The sequence below is a fragment of the Rhipicephalus sanguineus genome, chromosome 2 (assembly GCF_013339695.2).
Source record: "Rhipicephalus sanguineus isolate Rsan-2018 chromosome 2, BIME_Rsan_1.4, whole genome shotgun sequence".
Classification (NCBI taxonomy): domain Eukaryota; kingdom Metazoa; phylum Arthropoda; class Arachnida; order Ixodida; family Ixodidae; genus Rhipicephalus; species Rhipicephalus sanguineus.
In genome coordinates, this window is record NC_051177.1 from 118750827 (window position 1) to 118774222 (window position 23396).

A 23396-nucleotide genomic window follows, 5' to 3' on the forward strand; every position below is an offset into this window, starting at 1 on the left:
TCCAGTCTTTGCCTGGTAGTTCGTCTACTTTTTCCTCGACTCTTGCGGCTATATTTGTTATTTGTTTGTCATTTAGATACGAGCTGCCAAACTTTGATTCTATGTTCTTATTTTCAGTTTTATATCCCATTTGTAATATTATGCGTTTATGATCACTACCCAAGCTGTTAATGCCTTCTTCGTCTATTCTCATCTCTCTAAGTTTGTCATATATTCCTTCTGTCATGAGACAGTAATCAATGCTCGATTGCCTGTTTCTGACTTCCCACGTGATCTGCCCCTCACACTTAGGCCCCACGTTAACTATCTCAAGACTATGTTGCTCGCAGAGATCTAGCAATAACTTGCCATTGGTGTCTGAATATCTGTCAAGGTCATGAATGTGAGCGTTCATGTCCCCTAGAAGGATTATCTCGGCATCATGACCAAATTCTTTAATATCGGTGCTTATGCATTTCACTATCTCCAGATTCTTTTCTCTGCAGTTATTGCCTGTCCACAAGTAAGCTACACCTAGCCACATTTTCTTTCCGCCTACTGTGCCCGAAACCCACATGTGCTCTGAACACGTTTGTTTCACTCTCTCCCATTTTGTTCTGCTATGAATTAGCATTCCAACCCCCCCACCTCTCCTTTCTGATGTGATCCTGTTACATCCTTCCCAAACATAATTTTCAATATGTGGTGGCTCTTCCAAGTCTCTAAGGTGTGTTTCTGTAACCGCATAAACACCTATCTGTTCCTTGTTTAACTGTCCCTCAATCTCTAACCATTTTGCCTTTTTTCTGCCACCCTGCATGTTAATGTAACTAATTGCAACACGCGCCTTCTCCCTTCTTTTACCTTTTGTCTGTTTTTTCGCTATACTACCTGTCAAAGAGTCCCCCTGGTTGTTTTCCTCATTACAAGCTACCATGGGCACCGAAGGGCCCGCGTGCCCCCCAAAAAAGCTACTGCGCGTCCTGCAAGACGCCAACCCACCTCATGGCCAAGCCTCCTATCGAAGTGTATTCCGTCTCTTCGAAAACCACCCCACCTGTGCACCTCTCTGTTTATTTCCACTACCTCAATGCCTTTCTCTCTACTCATCTGCCATATCTCTTTGTTTGCGTCGACAACCGCTCTTTGCAGGTTGCCGTCACGCACCGGTACCTCCGGTATTGTGCATACCACTATCTGCACCTGAGGGGAAATGGCGCGCATGTCATCGACCCCTTTCGCCAATGTGGTCCCTAGTTCGGCTGATTCGTTACTCAAGACGTCGTTTAGACCTCCCGCGATTATCACGAGGTTACGTCCATTAGACTTAGCTGCGAGTTTTGCGTTAGCTTGTCTCATCACTGATCCCAGCCTATGGCCCGGGAACTTTCCTATTAAAACTCGTTTGTCGCCTCTCACCCTTTCCTTGACTGCTTCTGCGCATGTAGCTAAATTCGAGTCCCCGGCGATTATCACGTGATCCGACTTTTCTGGTGGACTCTCCCGCACCTGGCCACTGCACCTGTTACTAGCGCGTGCTACTGCTGTTTTGTCCCCTCCCGTTCCCAAGACTACTTCGCGGAAGGTGGGTCCTGTGTCTCTTGCACCTGTCTTTTCCAAACCTGTTTCCCCCTTCGCGCCTACCACTGTGGGGGTCGATGCCCCATTTTTCCCGCTGTCGCCTGCTTCCCTGTTCCCCGTGGCTACATTTGCTGGCATGGCTACCTTTGCTGGCATGGCTACCTTTGCCAATCCCTCCTCGGCTGACTTAAGCCTTTCCGCCATAGCCATCGTTTTTTCCCGCTCTGTCGCTGCCGCTTTCTCCAGCTCGGAGATTCTCACCTTGAGCTCATTCTGGGCGGCCATCATTATTTCCATCTTCGCCTCTAACTCGCATTGCTTACACTTGGCGTCAGCTCTCTCTGTCGTCTCATCCTCACAAACCTCTATTTTCCGCCCCATTCCGCATCCTGAACACTTTACGGTCTTTTTGACCATGGCTATAGAGCATTCACGCGGCAGATTAGATACACTTAAAGCCAAATGATATCACAAAACTCCGCAAGTATGTTACACTTCAAAGCACCTGTGCACCTTTCAGCCACGTGGTGGCCAAAAAAACAAATATTAAAAAAAAAACACCCGAAGCGACTGTCACACCACTTTGTACCAACAGCACAAAGTTGTAAGCTCTATTAAGCTGCAATCTAGTGGCTTAACTAAAGAAACAAGCTCGAATCATGCAAAAAAAAAAAAAAGCACTTATCTGACGCTGTCATTCCGGAGCCCACGAAAAACACGTCCGTCCTCTAGCAGCGGTACTTCCAGCGCCGGTTGCGTTTTCTTGCGCCATCTATCGACTACGCCTAGAAGCTTACGCGCGCGCGCATTTTGAATACGTATTGGTTGAGGAAAGTGTGGGTGCGGCCCTTACGCGGATTTTTTTTTTTTTAGAATATGCACTTCAAAAAAACGGGGTGCGGCCCTTACACGGGTGCGGCCCTTACACGCGTTTATACGGTATAATTGGGCTTCTACCATACTTGTGCATCTGCTATCCCACCACTGAAGGGCGAAAGATGACCAGATAGAGCAAGCGGGTAAAAAGAAGGCGAGGAACAAAAACGCGCAGTGCTACTACGTTTTTACGCTAATCGCACGTTAATGCTTTTCTCTGTATTCACACCAGAAATTTAAATTTAGATCAACCCTCTTAATCTTTCCCGCTATCATATATTCTCCCTGTGTTACGTTTGATGTGGAAAACGACCTCTTCAATTTGATTATCCAGAGCAACGGTTAATTCAGTCATTGCTTTTTATGCATGCTTAGTTCCTTCAAATTCTTTTCCTATCTCGTGTTTTGTTGCCCAAACTGAAAACGTTTCACTTTGTGTTCTTCGTTTCCTTCAGGTCAGTTGCGAAAGAAAGGGGTATCCTGAGCAAGATCTTCTCGACCTTGGGCACCATTTTCTTAGGGACGGCTGCAGTGTGGGTCTTCTGCATTTCTCTGGTCCCATTCTCGGAACTGGACCGCGGGCTGAACAGGAAACTGTGGCCCACAGTGCGGCGCTGGCATTACAAGGTTGAGCCTTTCCACCTGACAAGCTCATATGGCCTCTTCAGACGGTAATGATGAAATCCCTTCATTCGTTCCTTCTGCGCACCTCACGCCATCTTTCACATTGAATTGAATTGAATTGAGTTTATTCACCACAAGGTTGCAAGGATGACCAGGCAAAAAAGCTGCGGTGAAAGCGGTGAAACAGAAACACATGGTATACATACCGTAAAATGCCGAGCAAGCGCCCCCCTCCCTTTTTTAGGAGATCTGAAATAAGCGCCAGTGACCAAGCAAGTGCCCCCCCCCCTCCCCATCGTCCCCTGCGGCCCCATTTTTTTCCTTTTTTTTTCGGACAAGCATCGCTTGTGTAAAAAGAACCACGAGAATGAGTACACTGAATGCGTATCTAATGTTGTTTATGAAATTTCGTTGTCATGTGGCTGGTCGTATATTGGTCAAACCGGTTGCTGCTTCAGTGGTTTGACAGGGGGAATAAAAGCAGTAAATAAATAAAGCATTTTATTAGAAACAGGGATGGGCATTTTTTATTTTTAGCGGCTCTCTCGCCACCATCTTGAATGTCGGCCGGGAATGAGCAAGCGCACCCCCTCCAAATCTGGTCGATTATCCTTCACCGTAGGGGGGGGGACACTTGCTTGGCATTTTACGGTAATACAGGAACTAAAACAGTAAAAACAGTAAACATCCACGGTCAGAATAAATAAACAAGGTTATTGTGGAATTTCACATCAGTCAAAGGGCCAGTAAATGGGCCCAGACTTTTTTTTTTTACACCTCTCAAACAAGCTTGCTGATTCACACAGAAGGCTTCTGCAATCACCTTCTGCAAATATCACAGCCCTGCACACTGCGTAGACGGTCCATTTCAAAAAACTATTCCCACGCCCCTCTCCAGTTTATGGCCATTCCTCTTTGCCCGCTAAGTGACATAAGGTTGCCCATGGGCAATATTGTGTATCACTCAGATCATCAGTTGCTCCACTGCACTATGAAACTGTGCCTTGGCTTAACGGTGATGCTGTTTTGGCTGCGCAGTCTTCACGCATGTCGCATATTTGTTGCCTTATCAGTGCCTCACGCTGTGCTTCCTCACCGCTCTGCCTGCGAGTAATTGACACGAGCCTTGCTTGGTCGTTGGCTGCGCGCGGATGACGCAATCGCTGACGTCGTGTTATGTCACCGGTGTGGACGTAGTCGTGACAACGGGCTGTGCCTTCCCCTCTGTGTGGCAGAGAAGGGTGGAGAGGCCGAGTGAGAAACTGAAACCAGCCGAAACAGCCACGAAAGGGTCGTCCTGTCCTCTCTAACTTCCTCATTACAGCACTTATTCACAAAATTCTTGCTGCAGCATGTTCACAGCGTACAAATTTTGGACCGTGTTCACTGGCCCTTTAAAAACTAGAAAAGGTGTCTGGTGTCTCCATAATGCCGTCACTGTCATGTCGCCCTCATCATACTCGTAGAGAAGGTTATGGCATCGAGGCACCCTAGATGGCAGCGCCACCTAGGGTGCCTTGATGCAGCAACGACACCAACCCGCCAGACGTGCATGCGCCATGAGGCAAAAACAACTTTATAGGGGGTGATAGCACACCCACAAGCTTAAAGGGGCCGTGAACCACCCCGTGCATAGAGTTTCTTACTATAATACCTAGAGGGTAATCTTGTGCTAGTGCCTATGGGGGCTCCTTGAGCGGCGCTTCAACCACCATGGGAATGATGGGAAGTACAGGCTTCGGATCTGCTTCGGATGGCTTTCGTTCTTGAGATTCGTGACGCTTGTTTGCCGAGTGTAAAATAAAGTGATATAACATTATTTCCAATTAAAACTTGCTTCAATCTTTTGTACATAAAACTTAATACAAAAAGTTCGCTTGACCGTGAGATGGAAGTGAAACCTGGACACATTCAACCACCAGAGTATGCATTGCTCTGCAACTGTGTTCCAGATTTGGCATCACCAAATAATGAATTATTTTTTTACAACACTTGAAAACAAACACACTTGTTTTTCCCTCGAAAGTACGCATTATCTATTTATGGAAATAAGAGTACTGTATTGAGTGAGGAACACTTAACATATCGTCTGCTGCGATGCCAGGTGCGTCTGTTCAAGTGGTTTGCCTTCAACGCATCTCTCATTTTGTTGTGAAGTCGAGTCAGAGGAGCATGGCGGTGCATCTACTTAGCTTTGCCATCGTCTTGCAGTCAATTTGAAAGAGTTTTGACAAGTAGCGCTCATCGAAAAACGTGAACTCTATGCAATTTCCTGCGCTGGCATGGGACGCTACATCTATGCGTAGCGGTGGGTGCACGATGCTTTACTAAAACTGCCATATACAACCTGTAAAGCTGCAACGAAACAGCAAATCAAGAGATCTAGCGGTCTTCAGCCTCTTTGTACAACAAAGGCGCTGCTTGAGTGCTTTGAAACGCACCCCACTGCCCACGCCTTGCAAAGAACGAAACTGAAACTGTAGAAAAAGATCTGTAGACAGTTCGCTAGCTAACGCTATCCAATTCAAAGCCTGTACTTCCCATCATTCCCATGGTGGTTGAACGATCGCAGTGCCAGTTTCCTCTCTAGTTTATTGTATGAAACTCTATGACCCCGTGTACTTGCACACCAGCAGGATGTACAAGTATACATCCTGCTAAAAGCAGGCACTGCTCTTAACAGCTCAGCCAAATGTTGGAGTTGTGCGTGGCTAGGAGAGTTTAGAAGCAGAGTGCGAAGTTGCTTTTCTTATGTGCCAGAGTGCTTTTCTTATGTACCATCTTTTCATGCGCTCACTCTCTTTGGAGCTGCCGGCACCTGCTGTTTGCTGTCAGACAGCAGATAGCGTGCTAGACAGCAGATAGCGTGCTAACGGCCAATAGCCTACATAAATCAAGAGCAGCGTTTGGATCAGACGCGCTTTCTGTCACGGGGGGCCGCCACAAGCTGGTGCCGCACTCCATAGTCTGCTGCAGCAGCCACTCTAGCGCGCACAGTAATCATAACAGGAGAGCGATCCTGTTTCATCACGCGCACTCAAGGTCATGGCGCACGCTGACCATCCCTTCCTGTGTAACTTCAAGCATGCTCGTTGGGACGAGAGAAGAGAGAAAGCGCTTACAGCGTCTGAAAAATCCCTGTAACTCCAGTCATCTTTGACAGGTTCGAGAAATCTTTGCCTTCGATCGATTCGTGAGGCAATAGACTTTGATATTGAGGTCATTCAATGACTACTTGGCAAAGTGGTTGGACCCCTTTAAAGAAATAACTAGGGGTGTGCGAATATATTCGAAATTTCGAATATTTTTCGAATATTTTTTGCTATTCGATTCGATTCGCACTGGAATTTTACTATTCGAACTATTCGAACTTCCCAAAAACAAATACAGTCAACGTCCGACTGAAAGTGACCCCGTTAGATTTTTAATATGCTTCACTTCATTACACTCTCGTATTGCGGCAAAGCTGTCCTTCAAGACCGTCACGGTTGAACTCTGCCAAGGCACAGGCAACGTCCGATTGGAAGCGATCCCAAGATTTTCAATGTGCTTCACGTCATTACACCCCGGTATTGTGGCAAAGCTGCCTTTTAAGCTCCGCTACGGTCGAAGTTTGCCAAGACACAGCCAACGTCCGATTGGAAGTAGTCCCTAGATTTTCAATACGCTTCACCTCATCACACCCCGGTATTGCGGCAAAGCTGCCTTTCAAGCTCTGCTACGGTCACAAATGTTCAAACTCAAGAAACGCTGGTTCCAACGTGGAGATGAAAGATGTGGCAGAAGTGGGGGCTCAATTAATGCTGTTTTGGACCTGAAATTTGGGCAGGAAGTCCGAAAAATCGGAAGCCGAAGCTTTTTAGCATCCAAAATTTCAGATGTTCTTATATATCGACGTCTACAAGGCAGATTTGGAACTCTGGACTTGAAGGGAGCACACCCTTGTCCGCCACATCAGTTGGGCTTCCACAGAAGTTGAAAGAGGAGGAGAGGCTGAGGAAATAGCATCTTTGCCTATCACGTGTAAAGTGTTGTTGGCAACACTTTGGTTCCACCAAATCACGTACATAAATCGAATTCGGCCTCTGCATTGCCTCATTCTTGATAAGACAACTATGAAACACCACCCCGCCAGTGCTTCATCAACGTAGCGAAAAGAAACAGTTTCATGTTGCTATCTCATAAGAATATGCTTAGGAAGCCTCTCTAACTTTTTTCTGCACTTTTGCTTCGAAGTATTCGAAAAATATTCTAGAAATATTCGAAAAATATTCGATTCGATTCGCACTCACACTTCAATATTCAAATTCGCTTCGCACCCAAAATTTTCAGTGATTCCACTCCTGCGCCAACTGCGTCAAAGTGCGCCAAATTGTATTTACTGCGCCATCCTGATAATATCGAAGAAAATTGCGCCAAACTGTGCCAGTATCGGGTTTGGGGGCGTTTATCACCGGCAATCGCACGGCCAGCGTGTCAGAACATGTGCAGCTTGATCTTGGGGCTGCCAAAGTCGCAACCATGGACCAAGAATTATTTCGCTGAATAAATAGCGCTCACGCATGCGTCCCGAGTAAGCCACGATGCCATGCACGGTGCCGACGCAGCTTCTGTTCTGCAAGTCGGCTCGACAGCAAAACGCGCTCTCCGCAGAGGCTCGTGACGTCTAGGCCTATCGGTAGCGAGAAAGTGCGACGGCAATTCATCGGTGGACGTCGTCTGTTCCAGAAACGCTGCTGATAGCTCGTTTCAAGCGTCGCACGGCACGCAAGGAAAGCAATGTTCAGTAATACCTACATGCGTGTCGCTAAAATGTCTGTCACTTCTGTTTCTGCACATCGCGGAATGAAATCTGGGACATGGAACAATATCGAATTTTCCTTGCTTCGCGTTTATGGAAGAGCAAGCGAACGGTGGGGACGCGTTGACACTTTTCCTCAGATATACTTTATCCATGGATCTTCATCCAGAAGTGCTTTTTCGTAATTCCTTCTACCGGCACATCCGAGTTCGTAATCACTCTGCTGTAAATACCCCCTAAAAGGCCCTGCCCTTTCGAGCTTACGTGCTAGGGTTCCTATTCGAATTTTTGCTTGCTTTTTTAACAATGTAATCTCATTATTAAAGCATATCTCCTGGTCGAAGCAGCTGCAAATACGCAGCTGTCAGTAGCGGGCCCTTCGCTGACGGCCCACAGTGAAGCGGCTACGCCATGTTACACATCCGCCCCCTCGCTTTCGGGGGTCAATAGCTGACGGTTAAAAAAACTGTTTCGCTTAAGGACGAAGCAATGAATGCGATACCAACAAATTGTATTGTTGAACGAAGTAAGGCTAGCAGCTAACTCTTTTGGATTCGATCTCGCGTAACTCAACAAAACACTGGTTTAAGGGAATATGGCCGCTCCAGGAACCGAAGCGTTTTCTTGCTCCGAGTTCTCTAAACACGAAGTAAGCGTTGAGAGCACAGCAAGTTTACGAGCCGTCTCCTGATGCCTCGAGATAGCGCGCGCGCAAGCGACTGCGCCCTTCGAACGATGAGGTCCCCTCCCCCCCCCCCCCTTCCGCTTCCCTGGCGTCCTTTCATGCTCCTTACGAAAGACGGGCGGGGCGTTTCCTCTCTGTTTGATGAGCAATCGACGGCAGGCCCGCACGTGGGAAGATGTTATCTCATGCGCTATCCGTGCGACGGAGACAGACGGCCGGCTAGCTTAATCTCCGCTTCAGCCGCGTTCGTCGCCAGCGCTCGCGAGCTTTTACCCGCTCCTAGAATGCGCGTGGTGATGTTATTAATTTCGACTGTATACGGAAAATTACGGCAACGGCGACGGCAAAAATCCGCGGAGAGTGTCCATATAATTGTTATCACAATAAACATTTTAAAAAAGTTGAGGAGCCATTTCACTCTGTGAAGTGGATGATAAGCGAAGCTGTTTCGCGCATGTCAAAGAGGTGACATGGTGGAGGACAGTTTGGTATGTAAGGCCAGGTTGTTAACGTTCAATACGCAATATTAATGCGAAAGCCTCAGATGCTTTAACAAACACGAAAATTGACCGTCGGCGGCGTCAGTCGATTGATGCAAAAAATAATCATGTGATGGCGTCATCATCACGTCATAGATCGTCAAAACTTGTCATCATGGCGTCATATATCGTGATGTCACGTGATGACGCCATCACATGACATCGTCGCTTTACACTGCTTCCGTGATCGGTGCGCCGATCATGGAGCTAGCGCAAAACCAGGTGAGGTGCAGAAAGCTTGCAGACAAGGAGGGGGAGGATCAACCCGTCGATCGAGAAGGAAAAGAACCTGGCTTTTGCCTTGGAGTTTTCTTAGGGGAATGCATTAGGGATAGTTTGGCTCTTTGGCATTGAGGCACTGCTGTACATCACGGCGTTTGTCTACAATGCCTGCTGATAACCACATAGATATATTTAGAGTGTTATTTCATAAAGTGCAATTTTATTGATCCGGTATTCTGTTTATTTGCTAGTGTCGAAAATAATCGCCGAAGAGGTTAATCCAGAACACTCAACTGCATGAGCCTTTTTTTAGCGAGTGAAATATGGAGTTCTCCTGACATGATTTTTTCCATGAGATTTGCAATGAATCGAAATATTTCTAGCCTTCATAAGAGCCCCATAGTCATATTCCGGTGCTTGAATGTTATTGCAATATGCTTCTGTAGTGCACTCCAGGATGTAAAATTCGCTGCTCCAGAGTGCTCCCAGATGCAAAATTATCTGCTCCAGAGTGCTCTAAGGTGAAAATTTTGCTGCTCCAAAGTGCTCCAAAACGGAAATTTTGTTGCTCCAAAAATTGCTGCAAATCAGAAGTCCTCGGTAGCATCACTGAATTTTGCTATCCGCACAGCTCTAGAAATAACCTAGGTCATGGAAACCTGTGTCGTGAAAAAAGATGTCCCAGGTGTGACCTTTGTTGTCATGTGACTTGTGCAGCATGACAGGTGTCGGAGGGCGACCAGAGTTGGTCCTGGAGGGAAGTGACGACGCAAATGGCCCATGGGTGGAGCTGCCGTTCCTGTACAAGCCAGGGGACGTGTATCGCCCACCACCAATTATTAGTACGTATCACACGATCTTGGCACATGTGAGGAATGCCGATGTTGAGAAACTCTGTCGGGTTAACATTTGAAAGGAAGTGAGAAAGTTTTGAAAATTGCTTGGAAAATTATTTTATATCTTGCTTCAAAGGGGCCCTTTTCCTTTCTAGCTGAGATCACACTACAGTGTAGGGTCTTTCTACTATTCTGTGCTGTTATACGTGGAGCATGATAGAGGAAGTCTCAAGGGACCGCAGGCTATAGCGAATGTTTTTGTAGGCAAGAAAGCTGGCTCCCTGTAGGATGCAGAGGAATAATGTTTAGCTCGCATTTTTCAGGCAGCATCGTTTATGAATCGCGAACATTTTCTTAGCATGCTCACGAAGCACTGCAGTTCCCCTTGGTGAATTTCTTTTTTGATGAACCACAGCCGTTAATTGATACTGCGGAAGACATTTTGTGTACCGTGTATAGCTACGTAGCATTGAGCTGGTAGACGTTTATGTGCCTGCGATGAATTACCTTCACTGGTGACCTGGCACACCTCATTTTAGCTGTAGCCACCATAAGCAATGATGAAATTTTCAAAGTAAGTTTCTCGGTGAGGTGAATTGTCTGTCTCTTGTGTAATGTGTAAATTATGTAGAGAAAGGTGACAAAATTTTTTGTACATTAAAGGGGCCACGACACCGACACCAAATTTTCACTCATAATCCGTGTTATGTGGGTTAATCCTTGGGTGTTCACAAACAAGCTGGCAAAATTTCAGCCCATTTGATGGAGTACTTAATTTACAGTGAATATTTTTACAAACACACGAGCGGCCCAAGAGTCTGACAACACTGGCGCACTCGCGAGCCGTGACGTAACAAGCCGCTTGCTTTGCGAGCATCTGTATTCTGGCCAACAAATTTGTTTCGTGGTCAGCTGCGCGTACAATGGAGCTGTTTCAGCTTTCTTCTGCTTGTCATTGAAAATTGAACAATTTGCAGTGGCTGAAACTCAGGTAGAAGATGACGGCTCCACTCCATGAAGCACATGACGTCACATTCGCCATGGCAAAACGGCGGTCACTGGCAGTGGGCGTGGTTGATAGCCGACGACTTCTAGGGGTCATTTTGCAATGAAATATTCTTTTACAGTCCATTTTTAATATATGTACTGGCACAATAGACGCTCTACTTCTATTTTTCGCTGAAAACAGCAATTTGGTGGTTGACCGTGTCATAGCCCCTTTAAACTAGTCTTTATCTCCTGAATTCTCTTTTCTGTTTGCACGAAAATGGCACCTGTACGCTTCCGCATGAGTGCTTGCGGGTGTGCTAACTATTCTAACTATTCTGCCCGCAGTTCCACACCAGCCCAGGCTTGATTGGCAGATGTGGTTTGCCGCATTGGGTGACTACAGACAAAACCCCTGGTTGCTCAGCTTGATTTACCGTTTGCTCAACAATGATGCAGCAGGTATGTTCGTCCTCCATTTATCTCTCGTATTTGCGAGAAAATGCATGTTCTACAAGGGCTGTTCTTCGCAAGTGTGCAGGCACACTAATGACATATCCACGAACCAACACTCCATAAAAGGTGTGTTGTAGTAGTGCTTTATAACGCAGGGCACTTAACAAGTTTCATTTAGCGTCTTGAACAATGAAATTACAGTCGAACCCGACTATATCGAACCCGTTGACATCGAATTATCCTGTATATCGAACAACTTCTGAACACGGTATAGTTACAGTGAGAATAAATAGCGAAAATTACAGTTGCATCGAACAAGAATAGCAGCGACTCCCGATATATCGAACGTCAAGTGGGGCAAAAGTGCCCCTGGAAGTTGGCTTTCCCTCGTAGCGGCGGGGACACTGGCGCTTTTCTTCACCGCTCACTCCAAAAGTGGTTTAACCCGGCAGCGCATGCGCCGCTCTCCCTGCCGTGACCGTGCCGCGTTAGTTGAGCCGCCGTCACCCTCCTGCAAAAAATGATCCTGACCCGCCCACAGCGCTTGCTGAGACAGCCAATAAAGGGCTCTTGTAGTGTGAGCGCACGGGTCGTGCGAGTTATCTCCCTGCATTTCTCGTTCGTTGTGCTTCGCACCATGCGCCTATGCCGTGATGGCTAGCATGAAGCGGCAGAATTTGCCTTTCGTCGTGAAGCTCAAAATTATAAATCGAGTCAAACGTGGTGAGAAGTCGGACGTCGCGGCAGCGTGCAAGATTCCGAGGAGCACTCTCAGCACGATCTTGAAGAATAAGGCGGAGATTATGAATAAAGTGGACAAAAGACCCGGTGCCCGTGGCACCCGACGCGTACGCACGGCCGTGTATGAAGACGTCGAGGCAGCCGTGTCCAAGTGGTTCGCCGACATTCGGTTGCGCAACCTCCCCGTGTCCGGCCCCATGATTGAACAAAAAGCAAAGGACATGGCTTTTCTTCTTGGCAGGGAGGATTTTCAAGATGGCTCCGGTTGGCTACAGCGGTTCAAAGAAAGGCATGAGAAACGACGATCCTTTGCCCACATCCTCAGAGGTGATTGGTGCTCTCGCACTAGTCCGGCGCTTCTGCACGAACGTGGAAGGTTGCAGCCTCGCCTGCTCTGACACTCTTTAGACCATGTTGAGAAATGCATGCTGTCGCAGGCAGCGACGTTGCTCACACAGAAAAAAATGGAAGACTATTTCAAGCACAACTAGGCTAGCTTCGTCAATAAAGTGCTTTTATGAATGGTGTGTGAATTTATGACGTCCAATTCTTTAGCAGGCTTATATCAAATTATGCCCTATATCGAACTGACAGGCGTTTTTTTGCGAGTTCGATACATCCGGGTTTGACTGTACTGTAAATGTAGAAGAACTTGGCTTCGTTGTTTCAATAACAAGTCTCTTTGAGACTGTTGCTATCAGTTTGGGGACAAGATACTTAACAGTGGGATGTATTAAAAAGTGCCTGATGTTTACTGATCATATTGTAATAATTTTGGTAGTCTTCATGTTCACCTGTACGAAACCATCACCATTGCTTCGCATCGTTGTCTTCAGTGCACCATTTCGTTGCTTTTCATGTGGTGTACATTTGCTGGGTTGCGATGGTCAGGTTGGATATTGCGTGGTCAGCATATTGTAAAGAGTGTGACGAAATTGCACTATCACGCCATTGGTTTGAGGTTTGTAGCTACAAGTCATCTTGTACACTGTGTTGGAGGCTCAGACGACTTCATGAAAGCTGCTTGAGAGAAATGCCTTGCTGCAGTCACTCATTATTCATAATTACTTGATTAATAACGAACTTCAGAATTACTGTATTTAGAGCCCGTTTCGCAGTTCTATATTATCTGTGCTTGAGATCAGTTCACTCACTTGCAGTCCTGAGACTGCAAGTAATCAGTTTAAGACATCTGGCAGGACACACTGGTGTTCAATGTACTGTTTTTTTTATACATATATAGCCTTGCTTGATATTCTGAGACAGAGCTGCATATACAGTCGAACCCCTCAATAACGAAATCACCGAGGAAGCAATTTTTTTTTTCATTCTCGTAAAAATTTCGTTTACGCGCACAAATTACTTCGCACAACCAGAATTTATTTTTAAAAATCGCTGATCACGCTCTGTTTCACATTGCTTTGAAGGAGCTTGACGGCTCGAGCCTCACAGCTTAATAAGCTTTGCATAGCTTTGTTGCCGTCGTGGCGTGCGAATCATGTCAAAAGCATCAAGAACTTCGCGCGAACTTATTTGCCACACTTTTGCGCACACTTTTAACGGTAGCGTCGTTAGGCAGTGTTAGCAAGCAGTGAGGCTGTCTACAGAATGTCTGTTGGCATGTCATCACTTTCGTGGCTGTCGTCACTTGAAATGTCATGTGCCGACATAGTTGCCAACAGAGATGTTAGCAAAAAAAACTGTTCTCAGCGAAAAAAATCACAGCATATCCACGGAGTGAATGATGATGAGTGGGCGAAGCTGCGGAGGTTCATCAGTAAACCGTGAATCTTCCGTGAATTCTGCCCAGTACATCATCACCGACGTGAGATCGGGCACGTTTATACTAAAGGTTCGATGAGTTATGACGACTTGCAGCGCACTTTAATTTTACATGTACGCTGTGAATTTTCATTGTTTAGAAAACCATTACTTTCGAAAAATCTGGCGTCTTTCGTTAAGCAGCTGGCGTCTTTTCGTTTTGCTTTAGAAACATCTGGCGTTCTTTCGTTTTGCTTTTAAAAAACATCTGGCGTCTTTCGTTGGTTCATTTCATCAATCAACGGCGTTTTGAACAAAATTTTTATTGTTTAATCACGCACAGGAGAGATCTCACCAGGCACTACCTTGGAGGTAAACAATGGCTGCTAATGGGAATGAGAGACAGAAGAAGTCGGCTTTTAGCTAACACTTACACTTCTACTTCTACTAACGTTTTCTACTGGAACATGCCAATGGCTGCTAATGGGGAATGAGAGACAGAAGAATTCGGCTTTTAGTTAACGCGCACGCTGCGAATTTTTTATTGTTCAACAACGCACAGGAAAAATCTCCCACCGGCACCACCTTGGAGGTCAAAGCTTAAGACTTGTTACGGACTACGACCATTACTACTGCTACTACTACGACGACGACAACTACGAGGGACGAACAGGCGCCGCCTTAAGGAGCTTCGCCCCTAAAAAGTAGTCTCGTTGCTATCATCATCATCCGACCGAATGTAAACAGCGATGGTCGCACCGATGCTTGTTGGCGGAGTATTATGTGCCCGTCTTGTCGAATGAGCGGTGCTGCAACTTTCGAACTTATGGTTTCCCAACTAGCTCATGGGTTGAAAAAAGGTGGATCACTACCTGAAACTTTCATTATTGCGGGAGTGCTTTTTAAAATCTCTTCGCTGTCGAGAGGGGGAAAATGTATTGAACTCTATGGACGTTTGCCGGGGACGCCAGATTTCTTCGGTGTCGTGAGAATTTCATTCTTGAGGGCTTTCGTTATTCAGGGGTTCAACTGTAACATCAATGTATTTTGACCTTGGAGGCAGCTATCTAGAAACTGTGGCCTGTCTCCATATGATTAAGGAGGTTAGTGCCACTTATCTGTCACTGATGCTTACCCGTGCTACACATCTCAAAGAGGCCGAAACGATTGTCTCAAGTATCCTTTCTTTAACTATTGAAAATATTAAATGCCGGAAAATTGTTAATATCTGGTTGCACGTGCCGGCAGTTAGCGGGCATAATAACAGCGTGGGTAGTGGAGCATTACCAAAACATATTGCATAAAATATAGTCTCAAGCAAGTTTTGTTCTGTGTCTTGTTTGCCTGGGTGCAGCACTGCGCTTGATGAACATGGAGCGGTACCCCTTCAGCCGCCACCCACCCAAGTACATTCGCGCCTTGCTGTACAAGTACTGGTTTACCAAAATGGACTCCAACAGGTAGGAATGGATTAGCAATAAGAAGTAAAATGCCTTTGCGCATGCCGTGCACATCTGTGCTCTAAACTCTATTTGTATCTACACAGTTATAATGATGAACTATGATGAAATATGAGCTATAGTATCATTGGCTGCCGGGCCATTCAGCCTGGAACTGCACACAGTGGTGATCATTCATAGAAATTCTGCTGATATGTCATGCCAACTGGTTTTCGTTTCTGTTGTTGTTTTCTTCTTGTAATCTTAGCCCTAAGTAAATTACTTCTAAAGCATAAGGGGGACATGCACAAGAGGGCAATCAGTGTTACGTGTCCTGCGCACTGTTTTAAACGATAGAAACTGAAAACATATAAGACGAGGACAGAGAAGAGGCTTGAGACGCACGAGCAATGTTGGTTGCTATCATGTCTTACCAACATGCCCAAGCAGTCACCTTAGTGAACTGTTTGAAAGATTGCACAGCAAACCTTGTGAACTGGCTCAAGAGCAGGCTCATATTGGGCTATTGAATTGTGTTTTGAATGAGTTGTACACTTATGACATGACCATGTAACTGTGATTTCGTGCCAGCCCATGTCTTTCCTGCACCTCTTTAGGAAGTAAATAAGGAAGCTGGAGAAAAGAAACGTCTTAAACACTGATGATTGCGGTGCATGTGTTCTAAAAGAACCAGGGACTGAACTTGCCAAGTTTGAGGAACTTTCGCTTAGCGACCGAAATACAAGAAAAACTGCTATACACCACACCAACGTGCCACCACAAAGCTTCCAGTGTGAAATTTTAAAGCTTGAACTTTCACTTCCTATTCTGATAATCAACTTACAAATGCACAGTGAGTAAAAATGGAGTTTTAAATGGATGCTTTATCAGTGCAACCTGATTTAGTTTTTCTTCTTGGCATCCCTTTTAAATTACCCACGTAGGCGATCCTGGTGTGTTCAGTGTGTGCCAACATAAACTGTTTTAGCTAAGTATGTAGTTGCCTTGACTGTTGTATTGATTGCCACATTGCCACCTTTTCCGACCAAGTGGGCGTGGCTGGTGGTACCGCAGCAGTCCCAAGGAGTACCTTCCCCCAGTCCACAAGACGCAGCCTTTCCTCAGGAAGTTCCTCCAAGAGAATGGCTTACCAGTGGTGAGTGAAAAAGCCTGGCAAGCATGAATCAATGTGTTTGGCTTTTGCTTGTCTCTCATAGGTACAGTTGTGAGCAGTATGAAAGGGAACAGAGATTGTGTGTAAGGCACAATTACTCATAATGTGCAGATGAGAACCTGGTGTAATTGGCTTGTGAGAGGCACCTTTCCGCTTCAACATCTAGCGTTATGAACACTTTCATTTTTCGCAGCTACGCTTAGCCACTATGGCCCCTTGAAAGTAACTTCATTGTCCCCTTTCATATTGTTCACGACTGTATGTGGCGTTGCACAACTCGTCTGTGCGTTAGGGAGTTCTAGTTTTTGCGTCTTTGAGTTAGGGGACCTAAACTTCTAGGCATAACAAAAGTAGCCAAACCAGTTTACGAGGAGAGAGAAAAGTGAGGGAAACGTGGAGAGGCTGACCAGAACAGAAGCTTCTGGTTTGCTACCCTACATTAGGTGGAAGAGGGGAAAGAAATGAAAACTGAAAAAAAAAAAGAAAGAGTGGAGAGAAAAAGCAGGCGTGGAAATAAAATACAGAGGAGGTGAGGAATGGGATGAACACAGTGGAATCTCGTCGATACGATTTTCACAACAGCTGGAAAATAAAATGTAGCATCTGAAAGCCATGTCATTCAGAGTGAACTCGGAAAAGCATGGAAATAAGTGTACGCAGTGGCAAATGCGGAGGCTTTTGCGGAGACAAGGGGTGGTTCTGTGCAGGATGCATTATGCAGAGCAGCATTGCTCAAACCATGGCCAATCAACTTTTATTTGGCGACATTGAAGTAGTTTTCAGTTTACACTGAACTTTCGTCAAGTACTTTAGTCTTTTGTGTCCGTAAAACAGCTGTGGAAGTTGAAGGGGAAAAAAGGAGCCGTCATTCCCTTACTCAACTGCGCATTCACAACGAAGCCCCAATCACTGCAGTTCTTTGCATTCGTTTGTAATCTGCGAATGTATGCCTGGGGTGCTATCGCGGAACGATTCTATTTTTTATTCCAATGCTTTTCGTGCATTTCGCGCTTGGCCATTGGTCAGAACGACGGTCCGTCCGCGTTATCAACATGATCAGCCAGCCGCGAGTGGTGGATGATAAGAATAGCATAGAATATGGCATAGAATCGGAAATAGCATCGTTCCGCGATTGCACCCCTGGAACAGTAAGTTGTTTAGTGTCATTCCAATATCTCGTGGACCGTGATCTGGTGAAGTGTCTGTTTCCCTCTCTATGCATCATTCTTTTTTGCGTTATCAACCAACTCATCGCCCTCTATGGTTTTAGAGGGCCCCTAACCACCCCGCCTTCAAAGACGAGGAAGTGGTTTCCTCCTCGCCTTCGCTACCCTTCCTACATGCGATATCTTCTCACCACTTATTTCTTAAAAGCACGTGTACAATGTCGCCACTAAGTATTGAGCCTATCAGGATTTTGCTGGGCTTGTGCGAATATTCGAACATTTCGAATATTTGAATGAATATTACAGTATTCGAATTCGCTTCGAAACGAATTTAAATTCTAGGAAATTTCGAAGTATTCGAAATGAACGAATAAACATATGTAAACCGCATGTAACCCCCTGTAAAGGTGGTTTCACTGCAGTGGAGTTGTGCTATACCGTGAATGCGCCTTTCCAGGAGATGTCCGCACTGCCGCAAAGCCCCGCTTCAAGGTTAAATGAACATACAGTAAAACGTCGTTAATTCAAAGTCACTGGGACTGTGAAAAATCTAATTAAGCGGGTTTTCGAATTAACCAAACATACAAAAAGCGGGATGCAAGGAACTTTCAATTACTGCAAGTAATCAGAGGCAGTCGTTTGCTGTGCCTGCTAGCTTGTGGCTACAAGGGTTATGTCTTCCAGCAATACCTGGTCCCAATTTTGCTGCTAAACCGGTGAAACGGCGGGCCTCGCTGCTGTCAGTGCAAGAAAAAAAAAGAACGAAAAAAGTCTAGCACATTCGCGCTGGCAGTCATTGACGGCAACGGGGAATTACGCTCCTCAGCCTCGGTCAGGTTAGCTACAAGCGCAGTTGCAGAACAGGTCGCCATAGCCCTGGCCATGACCGACCGCTCGCACACCAACGTGTTCACAGACTCACGAGCGGCCATCAAAGCTTTTGAATCGGGTAACCTAGCACGAGAGGCTGCCTCCATTCTAGAAAAAAGAACAGACCCTGGCACTCACTTCATCTCTTGGTTTCCCGCCCATATGGGTGCGGACGTTCATCAGCACGTACCTAACCTCAACGAGCTTGCCCATGACCGTGCACGAGATCTAACGCGCCGCGGTGGCATGGATGCTTTATGGGGTCAGGATGAAATCCAGCATAATGATCCGCTCCTTACTTTTCATGATATCACCTCTCACTATTGGCTTAGTAGAAGGGCCTATCCTCTTCCTCACCCGAAGTTAGATAGGTCTCAATCAATTACACTTTGAATGCTCCAGACGGGCTCGTTCTCCTCGCGCGGCTTTCTCAGTTGTATCTCCACAGACGTTGACTCAAGCTGTCCGGACTGTAATTAGAGTTATTGTTCCTTAGAGCACATGCTTTGGCAATGTCCCGCGTTACCTAACAACCCTCTATCCAGCGAAGCCGACTGGGAAGAGGCACTCCGGAGCCCATCGCTCCAGGCACAAATCCAGGCAATGCAGACGGCCCAAGAAAGGGCGGAACATCACGGTGTCCCAGTCCCGACTTGGACGCGGCCAGCGGCCTCCGCGGGTCCCCGATAGGGGTTCCCGCGAAAGCTCCTCAGGATCAAATAAAGTTCATTGTCTGGCAGCAGCGAGACAATGTGCTGGCAGCAGTGAGGCTAGGATGCTGCACTTGTCACTCATTAGTATCGCTACACTGTAGTGCCTTGTGGCTCCTAAGGGCCATCGTTTTTGCAGATTTGAGGCTAAATCGGGATCGGGGAATTGGCACATGGCACCCAAAGTTTTCGAATTAACCGAGCTGGTACTGACCGCCACTTCAAATTATCCACTCACATTTAGATTGCAAAATACGGGGCCGCAGAAATCCTTCTAATTATGCGGGATTTCGAAATGACCGAGTTAGAATTAATGAGGTTTTACTGTATTACCCTCACATCGATTTATCATTTTTTAAGTTTAGAAGCTTGTTACACCGGCTTGTATGCTCTAAGTATAGTAAATTTTAAAACGTAACGTATTTTACAGGTTATCACTTGCATTCTACCGAAAGTCAAATCCTGCTACTACTCAAAGTTGCTTCCACTTCCCTTTGAACCAAAAAGAATGGCATATGCATATGCCTTGTTTCAACTTTAAAAATATTGCGCTGGTTAGTTGGGTCATGACAAATATGCTCATTTTTCTTTATAATGTGTGATATAAACTATTCGAATTCGCTTCGAAATTCGCTTCGACCAAATCACTATTCGCTTCGAATTCGCTTCGGACCTAAAATTTACTATTCGCACAAGCCTAGATTTTGCGCTTGTCGGCTACATGCTGTTATCTCCGCTTGCGCAGTCGGTAACACACAGAATGAAATGAAATCAATTGATCGTGCACGATAGTCATGCGAGACAAGGAAGAACGGGTGGGTGGCTGCATAGAAAAGCAGTGTAGGAGACAATTCACAACTGATATTTCGCGTATATGGAGAAGTCGAGAGTATGTACAGTAATGACGTCACGTAAATCACTCTTCTTGCGTCACGAAGTGCGCCAGAAAGACGAGAAACGCCAGGAGAGAATAACACGCTCGTTTTTTGTATTTTCAGAGGCTGGTGAGGGAATTCTTTAAGATACATTAATCTACGAAAGTAGCAATAAAGTAGTTCACACGTGTAGGCACTGTGCAGTACTAACTAAGCAGCCATTTGTTTCTCTTTCGCAGGACACGCCCAAAACAAAGTCTACGAACAAGTACCTTATATACATCCTGAAGCACTCGAGAAAGTTTGCAGAGAGTATGTCGCCAACATTGTACATCTGGTCACTCATCTCCACCTCGCTGGTGCTCAATGCCGTTCGAGGCATGTTTTGATCCAATCTGTCCGACGCGCCAATTCCAGTATATCTCCCAATTCTTGGAAGGCGCAGGAGTTTCACAGATCTGCGCACTGGCGGGAAACTAAACACATTTCCTTTAGTGCTTGGACACTGTGTAAAATATTTGTTGAACTGGTGAAGTGTTTGACAACTAGTCTACACTGTTCAGAAATGTTTCCTGTCCCAATGTTCAGATTTATGTGTGGCCTAATAACATGTCCAAATTTTCTCAATTATGCTTTGTAGTCTTGAACTTTACCAGTGGCAGCAAGCCCGTTTGCTTTGTCCCTGGCATGATTCGGCAGGCTGAGCCTAAGCTGTTTAATGATAACTGGCAACGTACATTCGAGAATTTCCTTTGTAAAACGACCGCAGCTGCTTGCTCTTCTTAAAGTGGAAGTCACTTAAGTTGTGTTGTGTGTTGCCAACTAAAGGATGTTTACTTATATTTTCTTTAACTTGTGTTTGATATCTCTACAAGAGAACCAGCATTTGCACCCAAAGAAAAGAATATTGTGTGAAGGAAATTGTAGTGGTCGATAGCTTTACACGTCAACATTTCTCACGAGGACTCTGGTGCGTCACTGTGCTTAACTGTGCATGAAAGTTTTTGTGTTATCGCTGTGCAACTATTAAGATTTATCCTTTGCCTTTTCGGTCTTTCCGAGGGCCGCGGGGCTCTTAACAATGTGATGAGAGCTTTGAACCTTGCCAAGTGAGAGCAGTAAGGATGAGACATGCAAGTTTCTCTGGTGCCATGTGAGAGAGTGTGATGGTGTGTGTTCTGTGACACGGAGGGATGGCCTCTGGTTACAATGCAATGGTGAAGAGAAAGATGGGTGTGTCTGTAACTAACATAAGCGATTGCGGATTGCAGTGCATTTACCAGGGAGGCAAGAGAAATGTGAAAGCATCGAACTTCGAGAGTCCAGTCTGACGAAAACCGCTACAAATGTACTTAAAGTAGCACAGGGAGAATACATTATGTTAGAAGCCGTTTAGGGAGGGACAGGAGGTAGTGTCTTAAATATGAATACTGTGGTTGGCTTTGAAGAACAACGGTGAAACATCATCTTAATATTTCATGTGCTAAAAGCATTTGCAAACCATCTTCAGTCTGCAACATTCCAGTACATACTAATTCGGTATGTGCTACTCCGAAAAAACTACCACCCTCACTCAAAATTTTACTGGTTCAAATCTGGTTGATGGAATATTGCTCACTTGCCTGCATTTAAGAAGCAGGAAGCTGTGGAATTTTTGTACCAGTCGTAATGGGAACACATTAATCTTTATTTTCCAGTTAAATGATGTTGTAGAGGTATTGACCATGGTTAGGGTAAACATTAAGAAATGGCTCAGGGCTTTTACTTTGTTAGAAATGCCCGGAAGCAAACGAGATTATGGTGATGTCGTACTCTGCTGCTGCTGGGCATAATTATTATCTATAGTGTCATACAGTACACTGTGTTGTGCAAATATGGTCACTTTGTGCATTTACCATTAACCTCTATGACTGGCTTCTACTTACGGGAGCATTTCTTATGCCACTTAGAAATTGGATTGCATGCTTTTTCTGTCTTGTGAGATTACTGGGACGAAATAGGAACAAAAATTGGCCATGACCTTTATCTTCACTTCGAGGCACCATAACTAGTCACATAAACTCATTAGCCTAGTCTCAATACATACCACATGATCCTACGAACGCATCGTGATTACTAGTTGATGTTTACATGTTTTCATCGCTGCAGGTTTGGACTCCCTTTTCATTCAGCAACACACACTGTATTTTCGTTTTTTACTGTTTTTTGTAAGCAAATAAAGGAGTTTTTCACAGCAAAAGCAGTGTATCATGCTTTCAGATTCACTTCTTGTCAATTTTCAAAGCTGCGTATAGGCAGTCGAGGGTGGAGGCTTTTGGGAAAGCTGGTAATCTGTGTCAAAATCGGTGCAGTGCCTAAAACGGAGACACGGAAAGAAAACTGTGTCGCTGAATTACAAGAATGTTTGAAGTCTGTGTGAACTTGGATGATGCAAAGGCTGCATAAGAGAAGGAAAAAAATTGTCATCTACACATCCGTAGCATGAGGCTGCACAAGGAAATGCGCATGGATTTCTCGGGAAGGAAGCTACCCATTTGTTGAAAAACTTGTCATACAGCAGTCCGAGAGTTGAACCCGGGACCTTTGCCTTTCTGGGTTGGTTGCCATACAATTTGAGCTAACCAGAAGGCTTGCAGATCACAGCACGAAGGTAAATGGTGGTCAATTCGACGCACTGGAACACCGAATATGGTAAATAAGTTCTGCAGTAACCAGCAAGGTGAAGGGTAGCTCATAAATGGAGGGGAAAAAAAAGTATAATAAACCTTCCTCCACCTTGCAAACTTCCACATAACCTGACGGCACAAACTACATAAAGAGAAGAAAAGGAAATGAATAGAAAGCATGTCATGCTTTCAGATTTACTTGCTGTCAATTTTCAAAGCTGTGTATAGGCAGTCAAGAATGGAGGCTTGTGAAAGTTCGTAATTTGTGTCAAAATCAGCACAGCGCATAAAATAGAGAGACGGAAAGAAAGATGTGCATCACTGAGTTGCAGCGTTTGAAGTCCGTGTGAAGTTCGGTGACACAAAGGCTACATAAGAAAGGGAAAAATTGAAGTGAGAGAATGGAAA

At 45.5% G+C, this 23396-nt stretch overlaps 1 protein-coding gene across 1 annotated transcript in view; it reads left to right on the plus strand.

Moving 5' to 3' along the window:
* Window positions 1–21050, plus strand: part of LOC119383565 (lipase maturation factor 2) — a 49829-nt gene extending 28779 nt beyond the window's left edge. The window contains exons 10-15 of the mRNA XM_037651794.2: window positions 2892–3107; window positions 10025–10149; window positions 11479–11592; window positions 15443–15548; window positions 16578–16683; window positions 20562–21050. Of these exons, the coding sequence (XP_037507722.1) occupies window positions 2892–3107; window positions 10025–10149; window positions 11479–11592; window positions 15443–15548; window positions 16578–16683; window positions 20562–20711 (817 nt within the window). The 3' untranslated portion in view covers window positions 20712–21050. The remainder of the gene's footprint in view (window positions 1–2891; window positions 3108–10024; window positions 10150–11478; window positions 11593–15442; window positions 15549–16577; window positions 16684–20561) is intronic.
* The last annotated feature ends 2346 nt before the right edge of the window (window positions 21051–23396 follow it).